Source organism: Ambystoma mexicanum, chromosome 6p (genome assembly GCF_040938575.1).
Source record: "Ambystoma mexicanum isolate Mex_15411 chromosome 6p, UKY_AmexF1_1, whole genome shotgun sequence".
In the NCBI taxonomy this organism is placed as follows: Eukaryota; Metazoa; Chordata; class Amphibia; order Caudata; family Ambystomatidae; genus Ambystoma; species Ambystoma mexicanum.
In genome coordinates, this window is record NC_090935.1 from 1251351684 (window position 1) to 1251368317 (window position 16634).

The 16634-nt window shown below is 48.0% G+C and overlaps 1 protein-coding gene across 1 annotated transcript in view; it reads left to right on the top strand.

Annotated features, from left to right (window-relative positions):
* LOC138510338 (guanine nucleotide-binding protein subunit alpha-14) overlaps positions 1–14279 on the top strand; it is an 879850-nt gene extending 865571 nt beyond the window's left edge. The window contains exon 7 of the mRNA XM_069625903.1: positions 13859–14279. Coding sequence (XP_069482004.1) covers positions 13859–14049 — 191 coding nt within the window. The 3' untranslated portion in view covers positions 14050–14279. The remainder of the gene's footprint in view (positions 1–13858) is intronic.
* Positions 14280–16634: the final 2355 nt, after the last annotated feature.

Genomic DNA, 16634 nt, shown 5'->3' on the forward strand with positions numbered 1-16634 from the left:
TTAACATAGTGATAATATCCTGCCTGGACATTTTATTAGCTTGTACACATGGTTTGTGAATTGTGAAAATCTAAAAACTACACAATCGTTCTACAACTGATAATCTGCGTCAAGCAGCACAGCCTCATGCCAGCACTGACATCCGTACGGTGGCTCCCAGTCATAAAGTTTGCATTTCAAGACACTCTGTATGGTGCACAAGACTCACCATAGCAGGACACCTTTGGAAGGTCTTTCAATCCTAAAAGCTGACCAGAAAACGGAGGTCTTACGAGCATTTTTCTATCTGCCCGATCCGAGACAGAATGTGGCAGAACTCTCAAAGTTCCACTGTAGAAACCCTGCCACAATTTCCAAGCACGAAGAGGGGGTTTCATTGCGTTCCTGAGACTAATCTCAGACTCTCAATGGCTCTGCCGGAACGACGTCCTTCTCCTGGGCAATAACTTATATAGCTGTCGAGAAACCGATTTAGCCCTCCATACAGTGACCAATGGCCTGCACCAAAGCAGCCAATGTGCCAGATTGGGCATAACAAATGAAAGATGGAATTCCAAGCGAAAACTGGATGAACGGACTACTCAAAGCCATGATGTGCAGACAGTGGTCCATGACAGACTGGAAATGACCAGGCGACACGAGCCGAAAAAGGCAATGCAAGGCCAAAAATTGGCATCCATGAAGAGAAAAGCATGATCTGCTGTGAACAGCCAACGGGCAGTTGAGCGGTGGCCCACTTCAAGCTACCACACAACCGTGATGAATGGATAAACTGAGATCGGACCCACTGGGGATATTCAGTGGAGCTTTAAATCCAAAGAAGCAACAACAGTTGAATGAGGGGTTCCATGTGTTCTCTGCATAAAGGTCCATGTATTCCTGCATCCAAAAGCATTGCATTGGCATAGCTGACTTAGTGGAAAGCAGGAGTATGGAATGTGCCTCTCCAAGATGGTGCAAGAAATGCCTAAGCCAAGCATTGGAAGGACATACTGCCAGTGTGGAGCTTGGGGTGGTGCAGTGCAGCAATACAGCCATTTTCTGCTCATGGCCAAGCCCCATATGCCATCTTATATTTTTTTGGTAATTTGTAAAATATCGCTGTGGAATCCTAGCACCCAGATGTTTTTCAGAAGTGCATTGTTGAACCTAACTGGATTTCTGGGAGACTAGTCTGAATTTAGCATGTGTTGCATGCATGATGAGTAATTGCAACATTGAGACATTCCTCAGGGTGTCCAATAACTGTAGAAATAGGCGATAGGTACAAGCTATGTGTGGACCTGTGGTGTACTGTATAAGGCTAAGGCTTAGGCTTTAGTTGGTGTTAGATGTGTGACGGTTCCAAATGGCGTGTGATCCCAGAATTTAGCTGAATGCATGCAATTGGCGTGGGAAATGGGCGGATGGTAATGTGCTTGGTGCCCTGACAATAATTTGCAAATTGAGGGGTTTTCCTTTTTTAGCTTGTAACAGTGAAATGCTTGCAGATTATATAAAGGAAATGGTATAGGGCTTACATTGTCATGGTTCATCATGCAGTGTCCCAGGTTAGAAGGGAATCCCAAATCTTCAAGGCAGTTTTATAAAATGTGGCTGGTGCACCGTATGCATTTTGATCATTGGCTGGAGAATGATGAATAAGGATGTTAGACGAGTTATATACTAGAGCATGTCCTTGTATCCATGCCCCGGTCAGTGGGCCCTCCTTCACTACTGGTTGAATGGGACACGGCTTAGATGCGCAAGCAGACAAGCCATAACTGTGTTGCCATCACTGGCAATTGCACCATATATCGCGCAGACTCAGTGCATACACACGCACCCTCATCCACCCAAGCAATCATACCCACTCAAATGCAGAAACATAGTAATGTTCAGTCAGAGAAGCAACTGCATACCCATTCCTACATTTACTTACCAAGTAAAACAGAAGGTTACGTTGGCCTCAACTACATGTGTGGACATGCATGCACACTGCTAATCGCGACAAATGCATCAACATCCATACACTAAAAATCGGGTGCATGTGCACAAACCACTGGAAAGGCTGGGCCATTGAATAGTTATAGGCTGATGACCATAATAAACTATATTGCCCCAGCATCCCCCATGTCCACTGTGGGTAGCGGTCGGCAATGAATACAGTGCTTTATTAGCATGATTAAGAACACAAGGATTGCCAGAGCTGGATTCTGTTTTTTAAAATGTTTTTTATGTAATGTTATTTAGTTACACATTATAACATTTAACATTACACACATATAAAACAAAATAATAATTTTTCCATCACATCATAAATAATACATTAAATTGTACATCAAAAAACACCCTCCTAAAATTCCGAAATTCAAGGAGACAACGCTTAAGATTCCAAATCACTAATCAGTATTTTCATAACTAAATTCAAAGCAATACTCCAATGTTAAAACTTCCATTACAATGTATAAAATGAATTTTGTCTATCAGATTAACAGTACTGAAAATTAATTATTGATATCAAAGAAAGCCAGTTTGCTCTAGTAATCAAAGCCAGATTATACACATTTCTAATTGTATATATCGCTATAGGTCTGTTGTATTTTGTCTATTCAGTCATAAAGGGTTTTGGCTGTGCGCCCATGTACTATTGGAAGCCTTGCATTAAGGAGTTGGTGCTGGGTATTGTGGTACTATTCCTGCTAATTAGGGCTCACCAAATAGGATTTGCATCTTTTGCTCATCTAGATACACGTCTCTGATTTTGACCAGGGAAAAGTCCCCTAAACTGCAGGTTCTAATTAGGAGTGAAAGGGGGGGATACAGTTGTGACCAGGTAGAACAGAAGTGATAAGGAGAGGTGGTGGGTGCCTAGATGGTTCAGAAAGAGGTAGACCAGGTGGCATGATTTGTGGGGCATGGAGAACATGAATAATGATGACCATGCCTCTGTCAATGCTTTAGTGAATATGTATAATGGATCCCTCTATCAAACCACAGACAAATCACCCCATTAAAAAATACATCTATTAAAACAAAACACTATGGTAACCTGTGGTTAAATGAACTAGCTATGATGAAAAAACTTCTAAAAGCATTGGAGCACCGGTGAAGGTGGACTCCTTGCCAGGACAATTGTTTTTTCTTAAAATGTGAATGATCAAAATATAAAAGGTCAGTGGTTGGGATAAAAAGACACTTTCTGGCCAATAGGTCAAGCGTATAATTCTTCGAAAGTCCTCTTTTAGATTTAAGAGAAACACAGCACTCCTGTAAACTGAATCGGTAATGAATATCATGCAAATAATTGATGTGATAAACTACAATTATGCTTTGTGAATAACATAAACGCCATACAAACCCACGTTAGCGATAGATTTTGTAGCCAATTCTGTACTTCTCCAGCATGGGGTCTGGCATGGATTCACATGCTCATGAATATTCCCCGTCAGGCTGGGAATCCTCGGTAAAGAAAAAAATCAGTTTTTCGTTTCTGAACTGTCTTTCTCCTAATAACCAATCACTGGTCTCTGGGTTATACTGCCTCCAGCAAATGACTGCCCTCTACCTAAGTCCCTCCTCTGGCAGCCATCTTCAGATTTTTGCCACACTTTCAAGTGTTGGGAGTCCTCGTGCTATAGCTCTCAAGCTTTTCCTGCGTTTTGCGATTTTTCAAAGAGTTTGATATCATTTCTTCGGTCAATCGAGCCTCAAACACCACCGTTTCAACTTGCGATCAACAGGGACCAGTTTCAGAGTTTTCTACCCCCCTCAAGGGCTAAGTTTTCGTCGAGTTCCGCTTCTTGGAGGATTCCAGAAGACCTTTGAGGCCTACCCCGCGTGGACATGGCCCAGGAAAAAGGGAGCATGACGCCCGGATCCAAGCTGTTCAGGAGCTGTCCTCAATGCGGATTGCAGAATGTCTTCAAGGAGGACGAGCATTCTAGATGCCTCTACTACCTTCACGAAGGCAAAACGCACGTGTCGTGCTTTGCAAGAACATGTCGGAGCGGACCATGAAGGATCTGCGGATCCGCCTCACCAACTGGCTGGAGGGGAAGAGCCCAGCAGCAAGTGAGAAGAGGTCCGAGCGTCTTCTAAGACCTTTGAGGGCGCTCTGGTGACGGGGGCCCTACAAAAGGCAAAGCACCGCGAGTCCGTAGGCACCGGGAGCACCGAACGGTCGGGCTACTCGGCTGCCAGGCAGGGCGCACTTTCACCGACGCCATCAAACGCAAGCCAACGCTCTTGCTCTGGGAAGAGTAAGTCGGAGAACCCGGGTAAGCCTCGGTAAGAGGCAGCCTCCGACACAATAAAGCATTTAGATGAGAGAGGTATTCACCCGGCTAAGGCCTCTATCGAGGGAGTCGTGGCAGCCCTGGCTAAGCCTGTGGAGGCGACCTCGGGGGCCCAGAGTTTCCCTGCCACCGCGGAGGGAATCCTCTTTTCAACCCATCGATAAGACCCCCGTGAGAACCCCGGTGGAAAAAGGGGGTGCTGGGGTCCATCACGGACAAGGATACAGCCTCCGAAGAGGAGCTGGCTGGAGTCGTGAAGATCCTGGACAAGAGGTTCGAGGAGGTCCGGTCCCACGGGAGGGATCCCGATGAGGCGGATGAAGAAAGCGACAGTGGCGCCGACGAGGTTCACGTGGAGGCAGAGGATTCCACTCCCCAACCGTCGCGCCCGTCGCAGCCTGTACCTGGGCCACAGGACAACTCGGGAGCAATCTTGTTGGTGATCCAGGCCTTGTGTACAGAGATAAGGACAAGGTTTCCCTTACCCCCAACTGATGACCCAGCGGAGCCTGGACTGTTGGGAAGCCCTCCAAGCAAGTGGAGAACTCATCCCCCCTGCCCTTCCAACCTGCGCGGCCCTCACAGCCTTCATCTCCTTCCCCGGATCCGAGGGATGACACGGGAAGGGAGACTGCCATAACGGGGATGGATGACGACGGTGGTGACAACGGGATGGGCCTTCCATCACCACCTCCTCGGGCCTCCCCGCCCGACTAAATTGGCTCCTTCCAAGGCATGATCGCCAGGGCATCCAAGCTCTTCCAGTTCTGCCCTGAAGAACAGGAGGAAGGTTTCCTCTATCGGCGTGAGGCCAAGAGGAAGACAGTCCTCTCAGTCCAGTTACTTGATGACATCTGGGACGAGGGGCTGGTGCTCCTGAAGAACCCGTCCAAGACCCCTGCCAAGAGACCGGTACGAGAAGAAGTACCGGGTCCCGGATTCCGCCCCCATGTGCCTTAGGGCACAGCCGACCCTGGCCAAGAAGAAAGCGGCGGGGGCGACGGCTTCAACTTCGACCTCCCCGCCGGATGGCGAAGGGAAGAAATTGGACGCCATGGGACGACGGGTCATCTCGTCGGCGGTGACGATGATTAAAGCGGTCAATGCCCTTGCGATTGTGGCCCGCTACTACAGGGAGCTGTGGTTTAAGATCGCTCCTCTGCTGGACTTCCTCCCGGACGACAAGAGGTCTGAAGCCCTGGAGATCCTGCAGGAAGGCGAGGTGGCGCCGGACCACGCCATAACGGTGGCCACGGACATTGCTGACACCAGCTTCTCAAAAACAGAGGTGATGGCTGGAAGGTTTAGACTGAATCTTAACCACTGGCATTGCTCGGGGCAACCTTCCAGACCATCGTTCTTCACCTGCCAAGCCATTACAGAAGGGGAAAGACCATACGTAAATCAGGCTTGGGTACAGCCCGAACTGCTAGGTCACATCCCTTCTGCACAAGACCACAAGCATCCCCAAACATATTTCGCCCTTGTTGGGGCTCATCAGTGAGGAGTGGCTTGGGTCTCTAGGCCCAGCAGGCACGGGACCCACGTCTGGCCATACCCGTCCCACTGGGGGTGACAAAGCAAAAACAAAGAGGTGATGGCTGGAAGGTTTAGATTGAATCTTAACCACTGGCATTGCTCGGGGCAACCTTCCAGACCATCGTTCTTCGCCTGCCAAGCCATAACAGAAGGGGAAAGACCATATGCAAATCAGGCTTGGCCCCACCCCTAAAGCGGAAGTCCAGATGGACAACAGTGTTTGCCTTTGCCTGCGTGGTTGGATCAAGGCAACCGATTTCCGCCAGGACGTGCAAACCCAAGTTTTGGACATGTCTATCGACAGGAACAACCTGTATGACAAGACAGTGGACGAGTCACTGCAGGCCATCAAGGCCGACACGGAGACGGCTCGGGCCTTGGGAGTTTTGCAGCAACGACGGCCGCCCTTTCGGAACTCCGGGGGCAAGCAAGGTGCCTCCAAAGGATTCGGCGGTGCCTCCTCGACGTACCGCCAGACGGCCCGCTCCTCGTCGCAGGAGGCCTACAGAGGACGCGGCAAGTCAGGAGGATCTCGTCGCCAAGGAGGCAAAGGCGGCTACCGAGCAGGACTGAACCGGCCATGGCGTCGGGCCCCCACCTGAGCATCCCAGAGGGAGGCCGCCTGGCGAAGTTCGTCAGCGGGTGGGAGTCCATCTCCACTGACCGATGGGTGCTGGATGCCCTGGTCCGCGGGCACACTCTTGAGTTTCTAAAGAAGTGCCCCCGCATTCCACCCGTGGCCAGGAAGGAAAACCACGTCCCTCAACTGCTGCTGGAAGTAAGGGCGATGCTGAAGAAAGGAGCCATCGAGCTCGTCCCAAAGAGGCTCCAGGGCTCGAGTGTACTCTCGATACTTCCTTGTAAGAAAGAAGACCGGCGGCTGGCGACTCATCCTGGACCTTCGTCGTTTAAACAAGTACATCAAGTCCCAGAAGTTCTGGATGGTCACTCACCAGCACGTGCTGGGGCAGCTGGAGGAAGGAGACTTCCCATCGTCGCTGGACTTGGAGCATGCCTACTTCCACGTCCCCATTCTAAAAGGACATCGAAGGTTCCTCATATTCGTAGTCCCAGGGCGGCACTACCAGTTCAAGGCCTTCCCCTTCGGATTGAAGTAGGTGCGCAGGGTATTCACCAAGTGCCTGGCACCAGTGGCGGCGCAGCTGCGCCTGCAGGGGATCCATGTCTACCCCTACCTGAACGTTTGGCTCATCCAAGCAAGGACAAGAGAACTCGCCGTCGAGCACACAGCGAAGACCGTCCAACTGCTCACGGATCTGGGATTTTCCATCAACTTCGCGAAATCCCACTTGGTGCTGTCGCAAGTCGCACTGTTCCTGGGAGCTGGGCTCGACACAGTGCTGCGATTGGCCTCCCTGTCGGAGGCAAGGACGAAGGCTATCCTGGGCAAGGTGCAACAGCTGTCGACCATGGATGTGGCCAGGGTGAGATCCTTCAAGTCCCTTCTTGGTATGATGTCCTCGTGCATCTACCTCGTGCGCCTCTACAGGCTGCGGATGCGTCCACTGCAAGAGTTCCTCGACACCCGTTGGATGCAAGCGGCGGGCAGCTTCGAAGACAGGATCTCGCTCAACGAGACCTTCCGCCAAGCGATGCGCGCGGGTGCTCCACCACCGGATCTTGCGGCGGGGATGGACTTCCAGACCCTGGCACACCAGGAAACGGTAACGACGGATGCCTCCCTGGAGGGATAGGGAGCACACACCAGAGATCTCCACGCAAGAGGCCTTTGGCTCCCGGAGGAGAGGTCACTACACATCAACGTCCTGGAGCTCCGAGCCGTGTTCTGGGCTCTCAGGTCGTTCCTCCCGTCCCTCAAGAGCAAGGTGGTGAGGATCTTCACCGACAACACCACCACGATGTTCTACATCCGGAAGCAGGGAGGCACCAGATCCCCAGCCCTATCGAAGGAGGCCCAGGATCTGTGGCACTGGGCCGTCGCCCAAGGGATGTTTCTGGTACCCTTCCACCTGGCAGGAATAAAGAACACCATCGCCGAATCACTCAGCAGGGAGCTATGCTCGTGCCACGAGTGGAAACTGCGACAGCAGATCAAGTGGATCTGCTAGTCCAACGGTGGGGCAATCCCCCAGATCGACCTATTCGTGACAGCGATGAACACCAAGTGCCAGAGGTTCGCCAGCAGGTTTCCCCAGCCGGAGAGCATGGGCGATGCCTTCTCATTCCCCTGGGATGGCCTGTTCCTCTATGCGGTCCCGCAGTTGCCGTTGCTGCTGCGACTCATCAACCAACTCAGACGGTCCCGGTGCAGGATGATCCTCGTCGCACCGGCGTGGCCGAGACAGATCTGGTTCCTGGACCTTTTGGACATGTCAGCGTCTCTCCCACCCCTCAGTCAAACTGCCGACGGACACGGATCTCCTCTCCAGAGAAGGAGGCAACATCGTCCACCACGACCCGGGGTTGCTGAACTTGCAAGTCTGGCTCCTGCAGCACTAGAGTTTGGAGGGTACAATATCCCGGCGGACTGCAAGGAGGTGCTTGCAAAGGCCAGGGCGTCCTTAACTCTCAAGTGCTATGGACACAAATGGAAGAGGTTTTCTGTCTGGTGCCGGGCATAGAAGATCAACCCTCTGCGGATTACGCCCCCTCAAGTGCTGTCGTACTTGCTATCGCTGGCCAAGGCGGGGCTGGCCCATGCCTCCATCAAGATCCATCTGGCGGTTATCTCCCGCTACACCAGAACTCCAGGGCGCTCATCCCTGTGGTGCCATCGCCTGGTGAAGGAGTTCATGAAGGGACTGTTCTGATCGTTCCCGGCAGTGAAGGCTCCGGCCCCGGCGTGGGAGCTCAACGTGGTGCTGCCCAGACTCATGGGGCTGCCATTCGAGCCGCTGCATTCGGCACCGTTGAGGTTCGTTGTGGAAAACAGCGTTTCTTGTGGCCATCACCTCCGCACGACGAGTGGGAGGGATCCAGGCCCTCTCCTGCAAGCCTCCATACCTGACTTTCCACGAGACGAGGGTGTTGCTGAGGACACACCCCTCCTTCATGCCCAAGGTGCCGTCGGACTTCCATCTCAACGAGCCCCTGGTGTTACCGGTTTTCTTCCAGTCGCCTTCGTCTCCGACTGAGGGGACTTTGCACTCGCTGGATGTAGCTAGAGCGCTGAAGTTCTACATTGACCACATGAAGAGTTTTCGGAAGACATCACAGTTTTGTAAACTTTGGACCTGTCAACCAAGGGAAGGCTTTCAAGAAGGCTTCCATTTCCAGATGGCTCTCCGGCTGCATCATGCACTGTCACTGGTTGGCAAACCAACCGTTGCCCGGCCGTCTGAGAGCCCATTCGACCAGAGCGATTGCTGCTACCACAGCGTTCTATCTGGTGTGCCCCTGCTGGACATCTGCAGGGCTGCTACGTGGAGGTCGACGCACACCTTAACAAGATTCTACTGCGTCGACTGGGATCCCAGGGAGGAGTCCACAGTCGGCCAGGCAGTGCTGCGCAACCTGTTCGCCTGAAGGTGGGCCTGGTGAGGAGGGTAAGAGATGCTTAATGTTGAGTTGATGAAATGCTGAATGTTGAGCCTTGCCACCTCCCGTGGTTGTGCACGTGTGTACTGCTATGTATTCTTGTATTCATGAGCATGTGAATCCATGCCAGACCCCATGCTGGAGAAGGAGCAAGTTACTTACCTGTAACTGTTGTTCTCCAGCATGGGTCTGGAATGGATTCACATGCGAACCCTCCCTCCTACCCCTCTGCGGCTCTTCACTTGGTCCTAGTGCCACTTTACGTGCTACCAAATCTGAAGATGGCTGCCAGAGGAGGGGCTTAGGTAGAGGGCAGTCATTGGCTGTGGACAGTATGACCCAGAGACCTGTGATTGGTTAATAGGAGAAGACAGTTCAGAAACGAAACTGAAACTGATTTTTTCTTTACCGAGGATTCCCAGCCTGACGGGGAATATTCATGAGCATGTGAATCCATGCCAGACCCATGCTGGAGAACAACAGTTACAGGTAGGTAACTTGTTCCATCTGAACACTGTAGGCTCTCCGCAGTCGATGTGGAACACGCCCTTTTAAGCCAATTTGTGTTCAATGCTCCATCAGAAACTAATAACATAATTCTTAGTCTAAACCCTACCAACTGCCCGGTTGATCCATGTCATTCTCTGGTTGTGAGGGGGGATGTTGAGTCAATTTCTGTGATAGGGTCATCATCAATGCCTCTTTTAAAGAGTCAACCATTCCTGAAGCAATCCAGGATTTACACTGCTTCTCAAAAAACCCACCTTGAATTACGCAAACTTTGCAAACTACAAACCCAAAGCAAATGTACTTTGTTGAAAAATCCTAGCTCACACAACTAAGGTCCAACTTCAAGAACACCTAGATTCTAAACTAATAATGGGAGACGGACAATCGAATTTTACGCCTGTTTAGAAGTACTAAAATGGCTCTGCTTGACGTAAAAGATGCCTTCCTGAGAATATCGGATGAAGTGGATATAGGCATGCTGATGCTACAGTACTTGTCTGCAGCTTTTGATGGCCTGGATCATGCCATTCTGTTAAATCGGTGAAAGGGGTTGCAGCTGTGTCAGACATGGCTTGTCTGTGGTTTGAATCCTTTTTAACAAATAGAACGTCTAGTTTGAAGATCAAGGAGTTTACCTCCAATCCAGAGATTTTGACTTGCCATGTTCCCCAGGGGTAATGTATTTCACCTTTACTATTCAACATCTATGTCAAACATGTACATGATCTACTGGTAGATCTCTTTGCGGCATTTAAGTATTATGCAGACCATGCTCAGATCGTATTTCAACTAAAAGGTTCACACCAAGATAACCTCGTTTTTTTTAAAATCCACTTTAAAAGAAATCTCTAGGTGGATGTCTACCGACTGCTTTGGTTTAAACCAAGCCAAAACAAAGCTTTTGCTGATGCCGGAAGTAGCTATATGTTGGGGGGAAATTCAATTTCCCAAGGAAATAACACGATATGACTGTTCTATTCGCTCAGAAAAAGTGAAATCTCTTGCTCTGCCCCTGAATGCCCCATTGCTCTTGAGTTGCCAAATCAGTAATATTGTAAGTTTAACAACATATCATGTAATGGTCCTCTGACAATTAAGGCCATTCTGTCCACAACAAATTGTGCCACTATAGCTAGGGATATAATTAATCCATAATTGCTTATTGCAACAGCTTATATATGGGTTGTACCAAGCAGGCTATTCAAAGCTTGCAGAAGCTGCAAAAGTCTTCAGCCCGAATCATCACTAAAACTCTTAAATGGGATTGCATCACTCCCATACTCAAGAAGTTCCATTGGCTCCCGGTTAGTGCTAAGGTTCATTTTAAATCCCTAATATTGATGCATAAGACTTTGTACGTCCCCTTCGTATCTCAACGCACACTTTACTTGATATGTGTCATTGAGACCTTTAAGATCTTCTAGGAGGTTGATGCTTTTATTTCCTTGATTCCAGAAAAATAGACTGTTTGGAAGACAATGCACTGTTGGTTTCTAGACTTTGGAATGGCATTCCATTGTTTATTAGAACAACTTCTGATCTGCTGCTTTTTAGAAGTAGGGTTAAAACTTTTCTCTTCGATCAGTAGCCATGTTGCCTATTATTTTGGTTAATTATCAGGTCTTGTTGGTTATCTGATCACTGAGAAAACCTTGCGTAGTAGCATCTCCAAGATCCTTCCTTGAAATAGAGAATGGAGCTGCAGGCATGACGTGAGGGTAATGGAGTCATTCGAGCAGACATGAGGGCAATCGGCAACAGCATGTGGAGAACCGGTGGTGTGTGAGGAGTTGTAAGGCCAAGACACTCTTAAGAGTGCCATTAAGCATACATTAGGAAGTGAGATCAGTTTTGTACTATGCTGTGCTATGTGGAGGGCACAGCACTCAGTTGCACCTGTTGCACTCAATGAGACTTCATTGAAGCATAAATATTTTTACCAATGTTATGGGTCATAAACACACACTAACCATAAAATGGGGACCCTATTGCTGTTAACGCATAGGCCCAATATGACCATTGCATTGGACGATGCTTGTTTGGTAGAGGAAAACATCAAAGCATATACCACACAAGTCCTAAAACAAAGGTGCAATGCGAATGTTATGGCCTGTTTATACCACGCAGCTCTGCCATTTCCTTGGTCTCCAGGTACTCTTGTGGGTGTGGGTCTGAAAGCAAGGAGTGTGGGGATAGGTTAGTGCTGAGATAGGTACAATACAAGATGGCTTTGCTGCTGTTGATGTGTGCGGTATGTTTCTAGGCTATCTGTGTCAAGGCCATAGTGGTATTTGTGTCTCGGGACCCGCATCATCTGTGAACCCAGTGGAGCCAGCGTCACAGAGCTTGGCCTTCTCTTGGAGTGGGTTGTCGTCAAAAGATCTCCACCTCCTCTGGGAGGGAGTCCGCTCCTAGGACTGGCCAGTCCTAGATGAGACCTAGCCCTGCCCAGAGACTGAGTCGGTGGCCTTGCTCAACTTGAGCCACGCTGACAGTCTGCTGTAGCGATCTTTCTTGGTTTTCTTCAAGAAACCACGGCACACCTCAAATCCCTCCTCATAGTGGTCCAGATGCAGGCAATATAAGCATTTACGATGCTGATCTTCCACGAATATCTTCCTTAATCCACACTTTACACAGAGTTTGAAGAGTCCTTCATCGAAGACAGAATGAGCAAAATTCAGTCAAAATGTTTCAAAACTTTTTATGGAAAAATTCGAAATAGCACAAATCTAGCTCAGAGAGCAACTTGAGGACTCCCAGCACTGCAGTAAAAATCTGAAGATAGCCTCCAGGGGTGGATTTTAGGGAGAGGACTGTCTTTGCATAGGGGCAGGAGGACCCAGAGGACAGTGATTGGTTTAGAGGAGAAATACAGTTTTAAAGTGAAACTGGTTTTTCTTTTACCGAGGATTCCCAGTCTGGCTACGGGGAATATTCATGAGCATGTGAATGCATGCCAGACCCCATGCTGGAGAAATAGTCCACCATCTCTTATGGTTGCCTCTCTATCAGCATGCCAATTCTGCGGTTGATATGTGTGATCGTGATATGGTTAGTAGGTTTTGTATATTCTTTGCTAGTGCCACACCTGACCTCCGTTCCAACGCCTCCACTTCCCCCGTGCAATGCTTGGTGTTGCTGTAGCTGGAATGCCTGGTCAGTCAGAAGGATAACCTGGCCAATTGAGTTCATACCCTTACAAAACATGGCTTGACATAACGTGACACAGCCTATCCTCGCAATACCTAGGCCAGACCAGGCATAACCCAACAAGAAAAGCCATAAACATAGTTCAAATTCATAAAGTATAAAATGGCTTATACCAGGCGCAACATGAAATTCCCCCTGCAAGCCTCCTGCTGGCCTGCACAGGCAACTGTTTCACCCTCACTCTGCCACTGTCAAGCTCTCACTGGATGGAATAGCTTCATTTGTATGCATGTTTTGTAACAAAGTTCAGGGAATGGCAATTAAGGGGAGGGGTGGTTGCCCGCCTAGAGACTCCCTCATTTCCTCTAAATGCAATGCAAGGGTTTCTTGGAGGCATGCCTTTCTTTGTTTAGTGAAAGCACTTCCCAGGATTAGAAAAACACTGCCTCTCCCCTCCCTCCTGCCCCCCTTATTTGTTCTTACTATATTTGGTCCCAGGCAGGAAGCCATCTAAGACCTTGCCCTACTTTGGGCAAGAACTGTGCCAAGAGAGGGGATCAAAGGATATTTGATTGTCCAGGCAATTCCCATTGTGTAGAGGATAGCATTTGTTGGGCAATTGCGAATGGTGCCAGAATCCCTTGTTTTGCCCCTGAAAGCACCATGAAAAAAAATGTCATGGTGCCTGCTAACCTTGCTCACCCACACACTGTGATGTTATGAGGAAGCACGTGTTAACACATAGCACCACACGTAAATGTTATATGGTTAATAAATTGGCCTTGACCAAGGCACCACTGAAGTGTTATGCAAGATGTGACATTACATTTCTAACTGGTATCCTTTTTGCTTTTGACTAGGACCCAAGCAAGACGCCAAGGCTGCGCGGGAGTTCATCTTGAAGCTATACCAGGATATGAATCCAGACAAAGAGAAAGTCGTTTACTCCCATTTCACGTGCGCCACCGACACCGAGAACATCCGCTTCGTCTTTGCAGCCGTCAAGGACACTATCCTGCAGCTTAACCTGAGGGAATTTAACTTGGTGTAAGGGACTAGGTTGAGTTTCGGGATCTGTGTGTTTTTCACCCATGTAGGACGACCCCCTCAGCAGTGTCTCCTCCATCTTCCCTCGTCTTAATTTCACGAGCGCGTACTGTGAGATAGAAACATTTATAGCCATATATTCGAGAATAAATTCCTGTTTGCATAGTCTTACATTTATGTAGAAAACGTAGTGATTTGGCAAAATATGGTTTCTAGAAATATATTTTCTATGTGAAAAAAAGTTTACTCATTTTTTCTTTTCTGGCGGTATATGTTGACATTTGTTTATTTTTTTTATTTTCAATTTAGGTTTTCTTCGATTTTGTTTGTGATGCACCTTTTTGTTTGAGATTAGGGCTATTTAAGTATGTTTTATTGAACTGTGTTCGAAACAGTGCAACCATCATACGTTTCATTTAAGTGTATCGTGTGTGATCATTTTAAATCACGTGTATAGGTCCTTACCGAAGTTGCCTTGGGTATCGCAAAGATGCAGTGCTCGTTTTGTACTGTAAATAGTTCCCATCATATAACAAGGAAGGCATTTTTAAAATGTTCCAGTTGATTTGGGGATATATATTTTATTTAAAAATGTTCGATTTGTTTTTTTGCATTGGAAATGTATTTTAGTGGTGAGGTGGAATGCCAAATGGAGCAATGGGTGTGTTTTAAATCTTAGTACAAATATATAAGTAGTCATTTTACATGTAAAATAGCTGCGTGACCAACCAATCACGCGGTCCATTGCCAACTCTAGCCACACCTCCAGTGAACGGCAACCGAAAACTAAAATGGAAGGCCATCCGAGAGCGGAGCACTGTTGCAAACGATCCTTTTGCGATGTGCTTAAGTGAAGTCGAATGCAATGGTAAATGTAAATATGTATTTTTATATACATATATATGTATATATGGCAATCACTTTTTAAAAATCTCTCACTGCGAAAAATAAGCAGCTATGCAAATGAAAGTTAAACCAAAATATTCCAACGTGTACAATTGCAAGATTTTTAATATTGGGACTGCAATTTTAAGAGGTACATGTCCTTTCCAATGAATCTTGTGAGCCGAATGCACTCCCCTGGTCTGGCCACGTGCCCCGGGGAGATGGAGTTGACTTGGTGTTAGGCACGTGTTCTCTGAAATGGAGCCCTCTTGAGCAACTCGTTCGGAGCCACTGACTTGCGTTCTTAATGCAAAGGGGACCGCGGTACGAGTCAGTTGGTTACATTTAGCAGCTTGTTGCCTGGCGACAAGGGGTGTCCATAACATGCTACGCACGCTGTCCCTGCACAGGGCGTTATCTAAAATGAACAAAAAAAATAGAATGAAGAAATGCGAAAAATATCGTTGCACTTCGATAGCGAACTATCGTGTAAAATGTTGTTGCAATTTACGCCTGCCGAGGTACCAGCCTCTTTATAAAAACATGTATAAAAATGCTGCATACGTGCTTTTGATTGGCGATTCCTAGGGTGCCGAAGACCACAGTGCGGCGCGCGTGCTGCCCTGAACCTCACCGGTACATAAATGCACTCTTGTCTCTTCCGTGCGGAAGCCGAAAGCTGTAGCCCACGCAGCAAGAGTGTTTGCTTGTCATTGTAATTCAAGAGCGTCTCCGTTTCATGTTCGTTAGTGGGGCACATGGCTAGCCATTAGAAATGATGCCTGCTGCGTGTTCGCATTTTGAAAACTAATGTGAACGTTTGCTGCTAATCAAGGAAGTGGATTATGTAGTGCAATATGCCCTTGAATCCTGACTTTCTATTTCCTAATACGAAAGTGGTACAGAGTCGCAGTATTCTCGGTCCGTGTGAGAATATTCAATACTTGACACGGCCACTTATAAAAGGAAACAGAGGGTCCATAGTGCGATAATCTTGAACCAAGCATTATATACAGGGAGGGGTGAGGGTTTGTGACCAAAGGTCACTGTTTTAGCATTGTACGTTATAAAGAGTGTCGTACGTTTTCATCTGACAAAGCGATTCCCAGCCAGTCCCTGGGGAGATCAATGACGGAAAAGGCAGACTGTTTTCAAATCTTTTTTTCACGTCATTAAACTAATTGCACTTTTTGTAGATAAGCAGGCATTTTAAAGGGTTCATCCTCCTGGTGATTTGTGGCCACTGGTTTCTGTGTGTTTGACACTATTTAGCTAACAGCCCCAGGGCTCCATACAAGTGGGTGGGAGTGTTTGCCAGTTGCATCCCGAGTTATGCTCCACACCCCGAAGCAGGAACCTCCTTCATGTGCATTTTTACCTGAAAAAGTAAAACAAATATGTATTTCAACAGATAAGCAACTTTCTTAAAACCGGGTTGGTCAACTAAAATACATTTTATGCTTTCAGAAGTAGGAAGTGCAATAGCCTCTGTCCAGAACTTTATCTGGAGCCCTTTGACGTGGCTGACGTTTCCTTACACTCTTAATGTTTTAGCAAGCTGCCACAAAGTCCGATGAGACTACAGTAAAATTGTTTTTTTTTTTAATATCACGAAGCATCAACCACCTGGAGAAAACCTGGGCGAAAAACGTATGGGTGTAGCTGTAGTGGTGGGTGTTTAAAAAAAAAATATATATATATAAG